Source organism: Pyxicephalus adspersus, chromosome 4 (assembly GCF_032062135.1).
Source record: "Pyxicephalus adspersus chromosome 4, UCB_Pads_2.0, whole genome shotgun sequence".
Classification (NCBI taxonomy): Eukaryota; Metazoa; Chordata; class Amphibia; order Anura; family Pyxicephalidae; genus Pyxicephalus; species Pyxicephalus adspersus.
The window spans coordinates 70,088,196-70,104,867 of record NC_092861.1 but is presented as its reverse complement, the minus strand read 5'-3'; the positions used below and the strand labels follow the sequence as shown (position 1 = coordinate 70,104,867).

The window sequence follows — 16,672 nt, the reverse complement described above, 5'->3', positions numbered from 1 at the left end:
GTTTTAAACAAATTTCTATAGTGTATAGGCCACAAGTGGTGCTGAATATTCCTTCTCTGCAGCTTTTTACTATGGTGTCATTGTAAGAACCTTGTGACTTCTGATGTCTTGACATTGGCCTGCATGACAGGTTTATAAAAAAAAAAATAGATATGATTTTAGATTTGTATGACATACAGTTTTACTTGTAATAGTATTTCTGAAATCGCAAAATAATAACCATTACATTATGGTAACATATGCTCAGATACCAGTCATAAAATTCTCCACTGCTATAGGAATAAAGCTCAGTGAGTTGTTGTTTTACTAGTGTAAAATCAATTTGTGCTATAATGTAAGAAGACATTCATATGTAATTTTATTTTGGATTATACATTACAGAAGACGTTTTCATTTGATTTGTAATATGTTTGAAAAAATTATTTTGGCTGTAGGGCCAACTGCACGTTTGTTTAAAGATCATTTGGCTGGCTAAAAAATTTTAAAATTCCCATGATTTAATATTACATTATATAATTTAATGTGTGTGTGATTTAATATTACATTATATCAATTAGTGCGTGTGTGTGTGTGTGTGTGTGTGTGTGTGTGTGTGTATAAATGTGTAATTTGAAAATAAATAATAACAGATGTAGTCCTGCATCTATGTGTGTTTTGTTAAATGTAGCAAAGTATAATTGTATGTTTTCCTTTTCTATATTGTAAAAGGCATGATAATACACATTTAACATTTCTCCTTTGTGCACTACTATTCATTTTTATCAGCCTCTGTAAAATGAAATACAGCAGAAAAATTGGTTCTGGGGCATTTTTTAAACTTTTTTTTGTTCATGGCCTCAACAGCTTACTTATCAAACAATTATTTAAGTATACTTGGGAGAAAAAGGAAACATGTTTAAATGCAGAAAAACTCTCGTGTGAACAATAAATGTATATCGTTTTATTAAACCTAATTATTGCAAAAGCATATTTTATACTGATTTTTTTTTTCAATTCTTTGTAAAAGGTTGCTGAATTTGTTTGATTACTATACTCATACTGCTTTCTGTTACCCTTTGAAAAAAAGAGATGACTCCTTGGTTTTTGGTTTTAGGGCAGGCATATACATGACAAAATCAGTCAGGTAGCTAGAGCCCTTCATATTGAGTTTTTTTTTTTAAGAAAAGGCACATATTGGGGCTGTACTAACCCCAGAGCTACCTGGTCATGATTACCAAAAAACTGTACTGGATTTTTCCACTTGAAACGTCATACATTTAAGCAGTGACACAGTGAGCTTAGAGAGGTGGTAATGCTTGAACCAGTGAACACATTGGATTACAATTTTGCAAGTCTAATTTTACCCATTTATTCAGCAAACAAATTTTGGCAATCGTAACAGTGAGCCAAAGATAAAAATTGCCATCATGGAAAAATAATATAACATGCAGTAGGCAGGCAAATGCTATATAGTGTGGATAAAACAACAACACTTTCTGACTTCCAGTAATTGACTACCAAATTTATATGGAAAAATGTCAAACCAAAAACTTTTTTCACACTTGATGTGTGATAATATATAAAGTTAAAACGTAGAATGCACCAGCTTTGTCAACTTTCCACCATGACATCTTGCAGAACTTTTCAGACAGTAGATATCTGTATAGTAAAATAGAATACACACTTTAAAATACATTTAATTTATAATAGCAAAAACCATGTAATTTTAGGTATGCTCTGCAACTGATTTCTGTAGTTGAAATGGTTCAGAAATAAAAAGAATGCAATTATTGTATGAACAGGGTTATAGTGTGTTGCCTAAACAATTGCTTAACAGATCTATGACTGTACATTTCCTTTCATATGGTTGTTTATTCATATCTTTCTTTTATTGCAGTCTCCAGAGGGAACTGAAGCCAAGGATGCTGGCAAAGTAACTAAACAAGAGGTACAGATAGAATTTATCTTTTTAAATGTCTTGTGAAAAGCCAAGTGCCTACTTCCAATTATACATGTTCCTGCCTCTCCTGCCTGTGTCTGCATATTACAGCTCCATGGACTTCTATAGGGCTTGTCTATCAGCTTGGTGAACAATCCATAGAAGTTCACGGGGCTGTAGTCTAATGAGGTAAGGTAAAAAAATGTTGGAGTGCAGTGCCTCAGGTCCTGGTAAGTACGCAACTGTGGGTTAGGTTAGATCAGTGTGAAAGGGGTGAGAATAGGAAAACAAAAGTTTAACAACATTTTTGGAAGCATTTTTATAGTTTGTGTAAACTAAATTTTATACTGCTTATGCTTTATTATGTTACACCTAAGGTAAATGAATGCTTTCTGCCTTATCTTGGCCAAATTGTATTTTGTTTTTAATGATATTTATTTTTATATTTTTTAAGCCTACCAGAAGATCGGCAAGACTATCAGCTGTAAGTCCTTACCTAAAATATTTATTTTCTACTCAGTGGTGGTGGTGGTGGGGAGGGGGGTATAGAGTATAGACGGCTTCAGGACGAATGTCAGGGCGACGCGGGACCTGATGCAGGACACCCCCAGAACGATCAGACTGCCCTGTGAGATTAAAGGTAAGTGTATGTACCTAAAAACATCCGATATTTATTACTCCGGTGGTGGGCTCCAGCTTTCGGCTAGTGCCATCAATGCATACCATACTAGGTTTTAGTCCAGATCAATACCCTTATGTTTTCTGTAAACCAATCCCAGTTGCCTAGGCAGTTTTTCTGAGCTTCTACCTTCATGTGTTTCACTCAATAACATATCAAGTATTATATTATATTATTATATTAATTAATAACTAGTAAAGTTTGCTTATTTACAAATGATTTTGTTTAAAGCTGTCTTTACATTTTTTTTCACCTTTTAGTCAATTTTGATAATGTTTATACCATATCACAAATCTGATTGCTAGTGATCTCCAAAAGGGAAACAATGTACCTCCAATTTCAGCATCAAAGCTTTGCAATATTGACAAGAAAATAGTTTAAAACATTTTGATCTCCTTATCAAACTACTACATATATGGTCAGCTTAAGGTATATGTATAGTCAGAAAATATTTTTTTCCGTTTTGTACATAGAAAAGGTTAAAAACCATGACAGGGTGATAATGGTAAGCAGGGCAAATAGAGAAATCATTTATCTAAGGGCACAAAAATGCCAATAATACATTGATAGAGGGTTCAAACTCCTACTGTATACAAAACTTAAATTTCAGCTTCACATATTTTTAAACTGATGTTGAACATTGAAAATTCTGTGTATACTGGCAATAGTCACCTTTGGTATTTCTAAAGCTTTCTCCATGTATAGTGTTAGGTTGGTAAATGGTAATTTTCTAGGGTATTCATGAGTTATCTAACAGATCTTTATGTAAAGTATGAAAATTCATATCCAATTTATTTTGTACCTGTTTTATTGCTTAACAGATAAGTGCGAAGTGCTGGCATGTTCCTAATTTGTTTTGCTACTATTGTTTTTAGAAACCTGCCCCTTCTAAACCGGAAGCAAAACCAAAGAAAGCTGCAGCCAAGGTATTCCTTCTTATACATAAACAAAATAGATGTCAATTTAGCAGTTCAAACTTTGTTGTTATGATTCTGAAAACCACATTACATTTTCTGGCCACTGGATGTAGGGAAATGTTCTTAAAATATGGTTTAACTTTTCCTAATTTCCAACTGATTGTAGTTATATGAATGGTTATGTTGACTGGGAATTATGCTAAAAGACAGACTTTCTGTCTCAGTGAAAGTAAATACCCAAAAAAGTGTAATTGTATAAAATACGAAGGGGTAGAAAATGTTTGCAATGGGCCTAATTTATTAAAGCTCTCCACAATTGGAGAAGATAGACTATCATGGGAGAACTTGTGTGAAAACCTGCAATAGATCAGGTCCATGATTAAAAATATTTCCAACTAATAGCAAATGATTTTTAAGAAACCCTTTCTATGTTTGATGTATAATCCAGGTTTTTCCAGGATAGTCTATCTCCAGTCTTGGATAACTAAACTAAAATAAAAAAACTTACCATTAATTCTGTGGATCCCTCAATCTCACGTGATGTCCTCAATTGGGTCCTGCTCTGTCCTGTAATCTGTCCTCTTGGGCAACTTCGTCCGGGCACGAAGGAAGAGCCAGGGGTGCCATCTTCCTCCTTCTTCTGGCTACGCCACCCAATCCCACACTGCACAGGTGTGAGATCAGGTGACGCAGCCTGCTGTAAAGGGGGAAAAAGACAGAAGATTTTAAAAAAAGTGTGTTTAAAGAAAAAAAAAATTTTTACTTGATGTAAAAGGGGGTTGTCTACCCTTTTACGTAAAGTAAAATGTTGGTGATAGGTCCGTTTTAAAGTGTTACGTTAAAATAAAAAATATCCTCTGTATATTTTGTGAAAGGGTACCTTGTTTGGTTCTTACATATACTGTGGAATGTTCTGGGGAATTTTCACTCGTAGCATATTGTACATAACAAATTACCTGTGCAAATACCTTGGTGTGTCTTCATAGAACCTAGAAGCTCTAGAACATTGGATATATATTCTTTTCTTTTGAGTCATACAATTTATAACCAAACTATTACAGTTGTGGTATAAAAAAAGGCTAATTTGATTATGAAAATCCTACAAATGTCCCATATTCTACGTTTGTTAATACAGAAGGAGCCAGGCACAAAGGCAAACAAAGGTGGTAAAGGGAAGAAGGAAGAAAAACAAGAAGCTGGAAAGGAAGGTACTGCTGCATCTGAAAATGGTGAAAATAGAGCTGATGAGGTACATTTCAAAGATTGAATTAGTGGTGGTGTTTTTTTTTTTTTTTACTTAGTTGTACAACCATTGGATTGCATGTTCATAATACTTCTTTTTATTGCCCATGATGTTATTACAGATTCACATCTCTCGCTCAACTGTTAATGTTTCCACATCCAGAGGTGCCCTGCCCAGCACACTGTCAATAAAAGGGCAGATTGAAACAGTGAAAGTTAAGGGTACGGTAGATCATGTTTGTGTGCAGTGCATAGAGAGCTAGCAGTGTGGTGCTTTTTCTGTGTGGAAAATGTGAAGCTTTCAGGTAAGGCTTCTTGGGTTTGTCAAATGAAAGTGCACCAAATGACTATGGGGACAGTTTTATAGACTAGGACACCTTGCTTTTATAGATGACTTGAGCTGGCAAGAGTTAAAAACAGAAAGGTTGAATCTGTCAATCAACATTGCAGTAATTAATTAGCTTTATATATTTTTTCTCCTTTTTAACTCAGGCACAGAGAACTGAAGCAGCGGGTGGCAAGAAAGAATAAATTGGTCATGGAAATTTTCGTTGATTTTATGTACCTCTTGAAGAACTTTAAGAAAACAAAAAAATATTTTTCTCAAGTATTTTGTAAATGCTAATTTTTTTAGGACTACGGTAGTTTAACTTTTACATATATATAATGTACATGAACATTTTTCTCTTCATATTCATGCTTTGCTGATTCAATTTCTTTGTCTGCAAATTTTATGAATATCAAAAGAATAGCACTAGTGGGTGTGTTTGAGGCTGTATTACATATCTACTTTTATCGCTTTTAAGAAAACAAAACTAAAAAAAAAAAAGTCTTGTGCATATAGTGATGTTTTTTACTGTGCATTTATGAATTTTTCCATGCCATTTTCTATAGCAATAATTAGTGTTGCTTTTGTACTTACGGTTAATGTGGTTTTGAAAATGACTTAATTGTTGTGACCATCTGCTGTTTTTTTTTTTGTTTTGTTTTGTTTTTTTTCCTTTAAAATTTAAAAAATTAAAGGTGTTACCTTTTAATGAGTTTTTGTGTTACTGTGTATAGCATGTCTAGACAAATTAAATTAAAGATATCAGTACTGGTCAAAGATTCGCCCAGTTGCATCTGAAAATTCACTCTAGGGAGCACAAAAGCCCTCCCTGTTTAGTCATAGATAGATATCTACCTAGTTTTTACCAAGTTTTGTCATTGAACATTGTAAACACTGGTAAGTGTATACGTAATAGGAAATATATCTTTGTAATGTCTTAACTTTGTGTATTAGTGTTGTTTCTGTGCATAGATTTGCAAAGACTGATCAACAAGAGATGGTTGTAGTTTAAGCAGTATTCGCTAATAGCATTGCTATTCAGATTTATGAAATGACACATTCTTTGTACCAAATATTTGTCCACAAATTTTATAGATAATAAATCATATAGCACAATCTAAACATTTTACTTTTAAAAGTAGAATTGCTATAGCAGTGTTTCCCAACCTTTCTTAGTCGCGGCACATATTTTACAATTAGAAAAATCCCACGGAACACCACCAAAAAGTCAGACACGTAAATTACCTACCTGCTGCCATCTAGTGGTTTCCCACGGTACACCCGAAGATCTCTCAAGGCACACTAGTGTGCCGCGGAACAGCGGTTGAAAAACACTGTGCTATAGAATGGAAGCTTCCTGGAAAGAATGTTTACCTTTTCTGTCAGGTCCCTACAAGCATGCCTTTCAGGAGATTTTTGCGAAAACTCAAAAAAAAATCTACATCTAATCTAATTGAAGTTTGTAGCCTTTCTTGGTAATTACAGCGGAGTTTACTACTTTGAAGAATTAATAATTAATTGATGGCCAACTTGAGTGATTAATAGTGGTCTAAAGTTTAAAGAGCTGCTTTTTTACTTATCAATAGATCAAACAACATCAATAGATCAACAAGATAACTTGCTTGCTATTTTTTTAAGATCTATTTAAGCTTGCAATGAGTACAGTTCTCAATATTTGGAGTTTCTGACCAAGTATGCAGGTTTGTTCTGATTTTATGACCAGCTGCATGCTTTCTCTCCAATATTGAAGAAATTAGACTATCATGGGTGAACCCTAGTCTTGGAGAGCTTTACTAAATCAGGCCCAATGTTCCTGGGCTGGAGGCAGCTACACAAATAGTGTTTTTAGAATGCGGTCTGAAATGCAGCCCTTATATTTTAATCATTAAAAGATTTCTTCTAAGTACTGTATAATGCTGATACAGACGAGCAACCCCGTCCCACACAAGTCGTGTGTCTTTTTAAACTAAATTTTTAATTCTTTACATTCAATTTCTATGTGTGTAACTGAAGAATCTGGGTTTTCTTTGCCATGATTGTAGCTTTTCTGCAGTTACATTTTTTTGTGTGTGTGTATATATAGTAGGTTTTGTATATTGTAAAGTGCTTTTAACAGCTCCATTCAAAAAGAAACTACTCCCAGTAAAAAACTGTACTTCCTGAATATACAGGACATGACTTAAGCTCCCATAAAGAACCTAAGGGAATGTGAAAATTGGGCTCTTATGTGAATTTATTATAGCAGGCTACCTTGACAGAACATGATAAAGTTTTTTTTTTATTTTTCCTTGAATTCTGTAGCTAGGTATTTTATTTTAAATAAGCTTATATTTCTGCCACTCCTAATTTAATGTAATACATTTTTATTGGATTGACAAGACAAATAAAAAACAAGAATCATATAAATTAACAAGAAATATAAAGAGTACAAAGGAAAATAAGCCATTAATATACATAGTCAATATATAAGCCACAAAGCATTGTATGAAAACTCTCAGTTTGGCAACTCTAGATAAAATATCAAGAACACAAGACGGGACCAAATAAAGGGAGGGGGAAAAAAGAGGGAAAAGGCAAGGATATAGGAGGAAAATGGAGAAAAACAGAGCCAATAGTTTCAATAGATACATTTGGAAAGACATTTAAAGACAAACCAGAGAACAATCAAAGGAAGACGGGAGGTTTTTTAACAATCCATGGTAGACCGATATCTTCAAACTTGTTCATGGAATCGGATAAGAGAGTCGTGCATTTTTCATTAATCATTGTGCAGAAGACTCATCTCTTAACCTCAGGATAGCTTATACGGGGAGAAAGTCGAGCTCCAGCAATACAACTTGGCCTGCAGATAAAGTAGGAGGTCTGAGGTGAAGCAAAGCTGTCAGGGGATCTCCCAGGATCAGCATACCAAAAAGTGCAGTAAGTAGACAGTAACCTTTTGTCTAGAACAAATGTGTCACTGGGCATTCCCATGAGACATGTAAATAAGTACCCAATTGGGTACAACCACGGAAACAGAATGGAGAAAGCATTTTGACAGACGAGTAGGGACCATATACTATCTAGAAGGCACCTTAAAGGAAGTCTCCCAAGCACTCCCATTAGGTGAAGCAACGTCTACAGGAACCCCAAATCTGAGACCATACTGAAAGGTCCAATTCACAACCTGCAAAGTCCCGCTCCCTCCACATAAGGGAGCGAAGAGAGTTTAGAGAGACGGAGGGAAGAGATAACTCCCTTTGCATGAGGGTTAGATTGACAGAGATGTTCAAAAGATATTGTAGTACAATTTTTGGGATAAGACCGGAGGTTGAGAATAAAATGTCGAATCTGTAAATATTGTAAGAATTCAGTAAGGTGTTTTTTTTTTTGGAAGTTGAGAAAATGTCATCCTATCACAGGATCTAAATTTTTAGACATGAGATAGACCTTTACACAACCAGGAAGTAAAAGATGAAGGGGAGAGGTGACCAGGGGGAATGCAGGATTATTGAGAAGAGTGAGCAAGGGTCAGGAAGCTGATCGAAAGGTACAAATCTTGTTCTTGGCTTGATCCCAAAATTTTAGTGAGTTTCTAAGGGTAGGAAGGGTTAATTTAGGGTGTGAGTAGGGGAATCCATAGAAGATTCTCAGAAATACTAGAGAGTAGGCAACTACCAAAGTCTCCAGGTCCACCCACAGGAGTTTTGGAGAGTGGAATTTTGTTAGTGGACCTAACTGAGCAGCCATGTAAGATGTGGGACCCGCCACTCTTAATTTAAAGCAATCCCCAGACAAACCAATGCAAAGTACACCTGTTTTCTTTTTATTTAAACATCAAAGAAGCAGGAGGAAAGGTTCAGAATTTCTGCAACAAGTACATGTTTAGAGGAAATTGTACATAATTACAAAGAGGTCTTACAGATTCCTTGCCCCAAAATACCCTTAAACCTACAATAGGTATAGAATTTAGATAGAAACCTTATGTCTGCATTCAATTAGTACAGATAAGCAATAAGTAATTTAATTAGAAAATCTGAATTTATGGTAAATCCAACTAGTAGAAAATTGAAAGGGTTTGTTGCTCTTAATAAATAATCTTATAATCTTAAAAGATACTAAAGCTGCGTACACATGGCAAATTTTTCTCGCCCGATAATCGGTATCGGCCAATTATCGGGTGAAAATCTGCCGTGTGTACAGTCGGTCGTCGTCCATCATCCGACGACCGTCCTGGCGGATCCATGGACGATGGACGACGACCGATCCTAATGAAAGGGAAGGGGAGAGCGCGCAGCAGGGTGCCCCCCCCGTCGCTCTCCCCCTCCCCTCTCCATAGAGCATGAACGGTGCTGTATGTACAGCATCGTTCATGCATCGTGCAGTCTTTTCTCGTTGGAAAGGATCGTGAAAGATCCTTTCCAACGAGAAAAATTGCAGGTGTGTATGCAGCTTAAGAAAGAAAAGGTTTTAAAGATATACTGATATTAGCAGATTTAAACAAGAAATTGAACACTTCATTCACATCACAAATGTCTAGACTGTGCACATTCAATAAAATTAAAATGATTGTACTTTTTTTGGACCAGAAAAGTACATCCTAATCTCCCAATTTGATATGTAGTATGGATGTTTTTTTCAATGTTCTAATTTGTACTGCTAGAAAATAAAGGCACGATTGGTTTGGCAAAAGGCAAATAAATTATTCCTCTGTATCTCAAAATAAAGAAAAAATGGGGCAGTGGATAGTTGTTGAGCCCTCAGATAAGGTTCATAAAACATAAATTGTTAAAACGTTGTTTTCTTTTGCAGTACTAAACAACTCAAAACAGAGTTTAAGTCAGAAGTTTACATACAGTTTGGATGAAGTCTTTGAACCTTAATGTATAACCCCTGCCTGGCCAGGTTTTCTACTAACAGCAAACATTTGGAATAATGTTTCAGTTCAATATTGTGTAGGAATTTCTTCCAACAATGTTCATAGGTAGATTTTTTCACCTTTTTATTGACTATGTCACAATTCCAGTGGGACACAAGTATACATTACATTTTGTTAAAAGTTTCATTTAAACAGCTTGGAAAATTACTGAGAATTAGTCTTTAGGCAATCAGACAATTATTTTCTAAAAGCAAATTGGACTAATTGCAGTCAATATGTGGATGAATATTAAGATCCACCATCAAACTCACTACCTCCTTGACATAATGAACAGAAGAGAAGAAATTGGCCAAAACATTTGGTCATCCTCGGGAACAATTTCCAATTGGCTGAATGTTCCATGAATGTTCATCTGTACATCTTGTACAGTAATCAAGTTCAAGCAAGTATAGACACCATAGAACCTCACAGCTATCATTTCTCAGGAAGAATATGCACTTTGTCTCCTAGAAAAGAATGCACTTTGGCATTAAAAGTGCAAATCAATCTCAGGACAACAGGTAGACAGGTATCTATATCAACATTACCTACTTAGCAAGAAGTAGCCACTGCTCCAAAACTGCCATAAACGACTCCAGTTTGGAATAGCAATTGAGAGCAATATTACCAATGCAAAAATAAATATAACTTCATATTAATAAAAAAAAAACATGTGACAATAAATTGATGTCAACTTCTTAAGTTCACAATGTGAAACCACATTCTATTAGTAACCCCAAATCCAATATTGCAACTTCTCATTTAAATCTGTGTTTAAAAAATCTCCTTTGCGGTGATCATTTTAGAAAAAAACTTGTATCTGTCTCGTACTTGTTTCGTTGTGAAATTAAGTGATTTACCACCTCTAGGTAAAGAAACCAGGGGCTTCATCCATCAAGTAGATTGGTCTTTGACCATAAGACGAATTCATATCTGTGCTTAAAATACAGTGCTCTGCATTTCCCTCTATCTACTAAACAAGATAAGTGATACAGTAAAACAAACAGTAGTGATTTTCCCTATTCAAACTACATTGAATGTGATCAACTATCAGCATATATCACATATGTGAAAAAAAATTAAAAACCACCATAAATCCTCTATTATAAACTATTTTTTTTGCACTCAAAATGCCATTAGAAATATAATCTCAACTTATTCTCAGTTTATACACCTAATGTCATGTCCTGGAACTGCAATGTCTCTGGTTTGACAAACCATAGCTGTCAAAGACAAGCTGTTAGTAACACATTACATGAGGCCAGCTACATCTACTGGTGGCCATACACAAAGAATTAGGGTGCTGCCATATTCCTACTCTTCTTCCTCTACTATCTTGACTAGCCTTACTGAGATGACATGAACTCATTTATTCAGGCAAATGCAAGGGAAGGATTGCCAGGTTTCAGTTTGGTAGGTTTAGTTTGCAAACCTACCAAAACCAATTCACTACTATAACAATGAACATTTGTTCTCAAATATTTTTATTGCTATGATACCAAAATTTTGGAATTAAGATATCAAAAAAAAAAGTTTGGATCAAATATCTGGCATCCTAGATATAGCCCCTGATTCATCAATGAAATCCGCGCTCGCTGTAAGCGTGAACGTACGCGCGGCCAGCAATCGCGGATTACCGCGGTCCGGACTCGAGTATGCGCGTACACTCGCCTCACTGCCAGCCGGATTCCAGCCTTCACAATAGGGAGCGCGAATCTGCCAATTAAGGCGATTAGATTTCAGCTGCGCGATTAAGGAGGATCTGAACAGTGACTTTTAATGCAAGATCGCCAGTAAAAAGCTGTCGGATAAGCGCGGCTCCGTGCGCGAGCTTTTTCCGTTGCTGAATAGCGCGACCGCGTACGATTCCGGATCGTTAATACGAATGCGCGACCGATAATCCGATTCTGCTTGATGAATCAGGGGCCTGGTGTTATCTCAATAAAATGTACTTTTGCAGGCATGCTATCAAGAGTTCTCTTCTTCTCCACCAAGCATAATAATTTAGAAAAATATGTATGTAGAGGCACCTGAACTACAAACAGTGACATAGTTTTCGGTGCTCGCCCTGTGTCTTTGTTACAGACTTACAAATGTTATATAACAAACCTTATTACATAATATATGCAATATGTTATAAAAAAAGTTATATATATATATTATTTAGGAAATTCATTTTGTGATATTGAGAAAAAAACAAGTGGAAAATGTATCTAGTTTAAAATTCAAAAAGATGTTTCCCAAAGTTAATAAATTTCCATTTTTCCAACTATTATCTGACTAATCACCATCCTTTTCCTTGCCAAAAAAAGTCATGGAATAGTCCATCATGCTACCTATCATTGCTATAATATGATATCTATGTTTATTAGAAAGTAAGTCAGTATATTCTATCGAAAACAATTAAACTCTTGGTGGTTGAAAATGTTGTTTTTTGGATTGCTAGACATCTATAGTATAAATGTTAATAGCTGTCTTTCAGAGAAATGGAATAAGAAAAATACATCTTTATATCTAGACTGTGGAGCTGGGAATATGTCCCTTTGGAGTAGAAGGAAGATCAAGGATAAATAGGCAAGGGACTGAGTTTCCACAGTGACCACAAATAGACGACAACATCTGCCTGCTACTCCTCTAGAGTATATTCTGAAAGTAATTGTACGTAAATGCATATACAGTATAGTGTATGTTCTGCATTTGTAATTTACTCTGCCTATAGCATGTGCAAATGATGAGTCTTCCTTCACTCTTTTTAGAACCTAATTGTGGGATCAAATGTAATGTTTTTAAACCTTTAGTGTTGTATTCACATTTGTTTACGTGTCTAATTTGTTATGAAAAAAATTAACCATATGTATCACCAAACCTGCAACAACTTCTCTTTTCTGTTCATAGTAAAACCTAAACTGAAGTGCAGGCTGACTATATATAGAAATGTATTTGAATTTTTATTTTATGGTAGTTTGGCAGGAAGCAAACACTGTTGCAAAAACACAGTTGTTCAACTGTAACATTTCTGGTCCTGGGAATTTTGAGTAGTTCTTTTGGGTTAACATTAACTTTTAAACATATTGTACTGATGCCAAATCAAGGATAGAAGAAAAATAAATCCACTAATTAACAATGGCAGCAAACTAAAATGTGCAAGACACTATAATAGACATACAAATTGTTTAGTTAGAATGCTCTGCATATATTACTTGATATAAATTTACAGTATATTGATAAAACATTTTTACAGCCTTTGCGCAGTTGCTGTAGTAGATATCTTTACAAGATAAACAATCCATTATGATAAAAGGGAATGTTCTGCAAAATGCTCAAAGATCTTTATACTGAATCACTCAGGCAGATGTCGGGAAGAGCATTAGTAGTACCAATCAAATCTCACACCACTAAATAGGACTTGAGAGCCTGGGACAGCTAGAGAATTTAGGTATTATTTGCTGCATGGGTATGATCCAATGACATATTACAAAATATTCCCTCCTGATAAGGAACAAAGGAGTAATTGTGTGTGTTTTAGGAAGGGTGTGTGTTTGTGGAAGTGGGGAAAGGGGGGGGGGGGTCTTGACCAAGGGCTTTATGTTTAGATTAATGTTTTAATCTGGGCTTAATTGTATATGCATTTCATATACAAAGTGACATTGACAACTTTCAGGAGTGCTCATAATCCTTAGTTTTTGTTTATCTTTGACAGAGGGTGCTGGAGCACTTTTTCTGTGCTCCAGCCCTGGGTTCCCTCCCAGGTGTGTGGTCACAAGCACTTTTGGGTTTCACCTGGAAAGCCAGCACCACAAGACAGCTCTTCTATTAGGTGCACATTAAAGGCACAGCTGAGCACCAGCGCCTTCTTAGACTACGCAGTGTGCCATGGGGGGTCACAATTCAGGAGCTCTCAGCAGCAAAGTCTATATTCTGGCAAACACCAGTGACTCTTTAGACTCTGTCCTTGTGTTACACCACAAGCATACAGAGCACCTGCCATTTGAAGCCTTCTACCAGCAGATTCGGACCCCAGTGCATTACTGGCAGAGTGACACTGCTTGCATATCTGGTTTAAAGAATAAAGTATAATGAACTGAAATGCTGCTTCACATATGTAAGCTCAAACAACATTAAAAGGCAGCTGGTGGTAAGAAATGTCCCTCACACACCTATTGGTAAATAAAACTTTATAAAACCCCAAAAGTTACGTAGATAAGACAAAAAGTATTTATCTGTCAATGTATCCAGATACTTCTTTATGACACAAACAACACTGAAGGATATATTAATTATATAGGTGAATTCCAATGTCTTTAAAATCCCTTTTAATTTGGACTTCTAAAATCCAGTCCTCAATCCAGAGTTCTCAATTTTAAGATACACCTAATGTTTGAGCTCTCTTCATTGGTTTCAGAGCTGTTAATGGTCCCAGCCAGTAGCAGAATACTGGAGATGTCACAGGAACTTTAAGGTTCAATGGTGGCATAAAAATTGATATAGTTTCTTACCCTAAGTAGAGCCCACCACTTTATTCTAAGCGACAATTGGCCCTCCTTAAAAGAACTAAGAGATCCAAACCAACCCTTTAAGCTATCTCTTTGGAGAGCTAACCCATTATCCCATTTCCTGCAGTACCTTCCCCAGGCTCAACAATTTGTTCGCTCCTTGACAATCTTTGAAAGTTTATGTATTGAAGAGGGAGTAGCTCGCCATACGCTCTTAGAACTAACTTGGCTGTTACAGGCTCCTCCTCAGGGTTTTTTACCAATCTATTTGAGATCATAGGAAAGGGACTTAGTTAGGATTGACATTCTCGAAATCTCAACACACGCAAATAATTTCATTGGCCCACAAATCCTCAATCAGCGGCAAATTTCAAGAACCAGGATACCAAATACTATCAAGTGGTATATTGTACCTACCCACTTACATCAGATTTTCCCCAGTATCTCAAGATAGGTGTTGGAGATGTGATACAGATAGGGAAAAAGCATATTGCAACTCAGTTCTTAAACATATGGTTAATGCAGCCAGGGCATTTGTGCCTCTTCCTTGGAGGCAACTAACTCAACTAATTCAAAAGATCAACGAGATTATGCTCATGGTAGATCTAACATCTACCATTCACAATACAGAGGAGAAGTTCCACAATACCTGATTCTACTGGTTACAATACCAAGACTCTCCCGACTTTAGTGCCTATTTAGCTCAGGTAACATAAGGCAATTTTAGCTGTATGTGCTATCCTAGATGGTTTTATTTAAACTTATTTCCTTTGACAGCTTTCACGCTTAATTCTCTTTTGCTGTGGAACTTTGTTCTATGTTGGTCCACAAATCTAATCTAGTTTATACCTATAACTTTTTTATTCTCCCCTAGCCTTCTCATCCCCATTCACCCGCTTTTTTAATTTGTGTTTATAGTTTAATGTACAGTGACTATTGTATTCATATTGACTATGCATGTACTCTTTCCTCATGACATTTTTTTCTTGTCTTTACTAAATTTTTTAATTTCCCAGAATAAAGTTACCTTAAGAATGTTTTGTTTGCCTGAAATTTGGATGGATTGCAAACCCTGTAGGTTTTCACGCCTGAAGACACATACAGTATCACTGGTCTGTTACTGGTGTCTTTGTAACTGTCCCTCTCAGGGGAAGTAGCTCCACAGCTACAACGGGCATCGCCTCATTCTCCCTGCCTTTGAGACATTGGTGTTGTAGGCAGAGGCTCTCTTTCATTAACCTCCCATTTCATCCTGCCACTCAAATGTATGACTGGGAGTTGCTATGACTGTTTTGAGGTTACTTTCACTTTCTTTTATTGCAATTCCCATGCCTTACTGGGGTCTTTGAGAGAACTCTCTTGATGCGGCCCTAATTGGCACCATTTGGATGGCTAACTCCTTAGCCAGGGACCCCTACACCTTCCCTTTCTTGGATGACACTGGGGCTCTTTAGTTTGAGGCCTACGTAACAACTGCTGCATATTCTTTCCTCCCAACATTCTTTCCCTGGCATTTGGTAGGACTGCCCACAAGTAGGAAGTAAACAGATATTCCCCTGAACACTAGGCAGCACTTTAAAGGAAAGGGAGTCTCCTGAGCTGTTCTACTAAGCCTAATTGTCACAATACCTGTTGGTTACCAGAGCGCTCCCCGTAGAACCGTACTGCGGTGTCCCACCCCTGTCTGCACAGTCAAGTTGCCAAGCATAGCACTCATTCTCTGTCTTTGCCTGACATAACAATCAGCACGTCCTGGTCTCACATGTCTGTGGGCAGTCTTAGACACACTGACACAGCCCAGGGGGAGGAGCTCCACAAATGGGCAGGGGCTAGTATAGCCTCAGCAGTAATGGTGGCATGAGCTGTGACTTTGCACAAGCTACTTTGCTACTCTGCCTTGTATTCCACTGCAATTTCTGATCTGACCTGTACCTGGACCCTGACCACGGTTGTTTGCTGCCTTCTCTGACCTGTGCCTGGACCCTGACTATGCTTGTCTGCCATCTGCCCTGACCTGTGCCTGGACCATAACTACTCTTGTCTGCCACCTGCCCTGACCTGTGCCCAAATCCTGGCTACGCTTGTCTGCCGCCTTTTGGGCTGCTCTGGTGAAAACCTGCTGTCACTTAGACTCTGCCCCTTGGGTAATCCTGCCTGTGGAGACCCTGACAGAAAGTCACAGCCAATATGTCAGTTTA

The 16,672-nt window shown here is 36.7% G+C and overlaps 1 protein-coding gene and 1 long non-coding RNA gene across 3 annotated transcripts in view; one reads left to right on the top strand and one right to left on the bottom strand.

Moving 5' to 3' along the window:
- Positions 1 to 5,793, top strand: part of HMGN3 (high mobility group nucleosomal binding domain 3) — an 8,909-nt gene extending 3,116 nt beyond the window's left edge. Inside the window, exons 2-7 of one of the 2 annotated variants that reach the window (XM_072408559.1) lie at positions 1,877 to 1,927; positions 2,373 to 2,402; positions 3,473 to 3,523; positions 4,650 to 4,763; positions 4,879 to 4,978; positions 5,249 to 5,793. In XM_072408559.1, the coding sequence (XP_072264660.1) occupies positions 1,877 to 1,927; positions 2,373 to 2,402; positions 3,473 to 3,523; positions 4,650 to 4,763; positions 4,879 to 4,978; positions 5,249 to 5,262 (360 nt within the window). In that variant the 3' untranslated portion in view covers positions 5,263 to 5,793. The remainder of the gene's footprint in view (positions 1 to 1,876; positions 1,928 to 2,372; positions 2,403 to 3,472; positions 3,524 to 4,649; positions 4,764 to 4,878; positions 4,979 to 5,248) is intronic. The other variant, XM_072408560.1, reaches the window with a different exon arrangement.
- On the bottom strand, positions 1,487 to 16,263 carry LOC140328745 (uncharacterized). Its single transcript, XR_011920345.1, has 3 exons — positions 16,104 to 16,263; positions 4,023 to 4,211; positions 1,487 to 1,638 (listed from the first exon to the last, which is right to left on the bottom strand). It is a non-coding gene; the product is annotated as an uncharacterized lncRNA (long non-coding RNA).
- Positions 16,264 to 16,672: the final 409 nt, after the last annotated feature.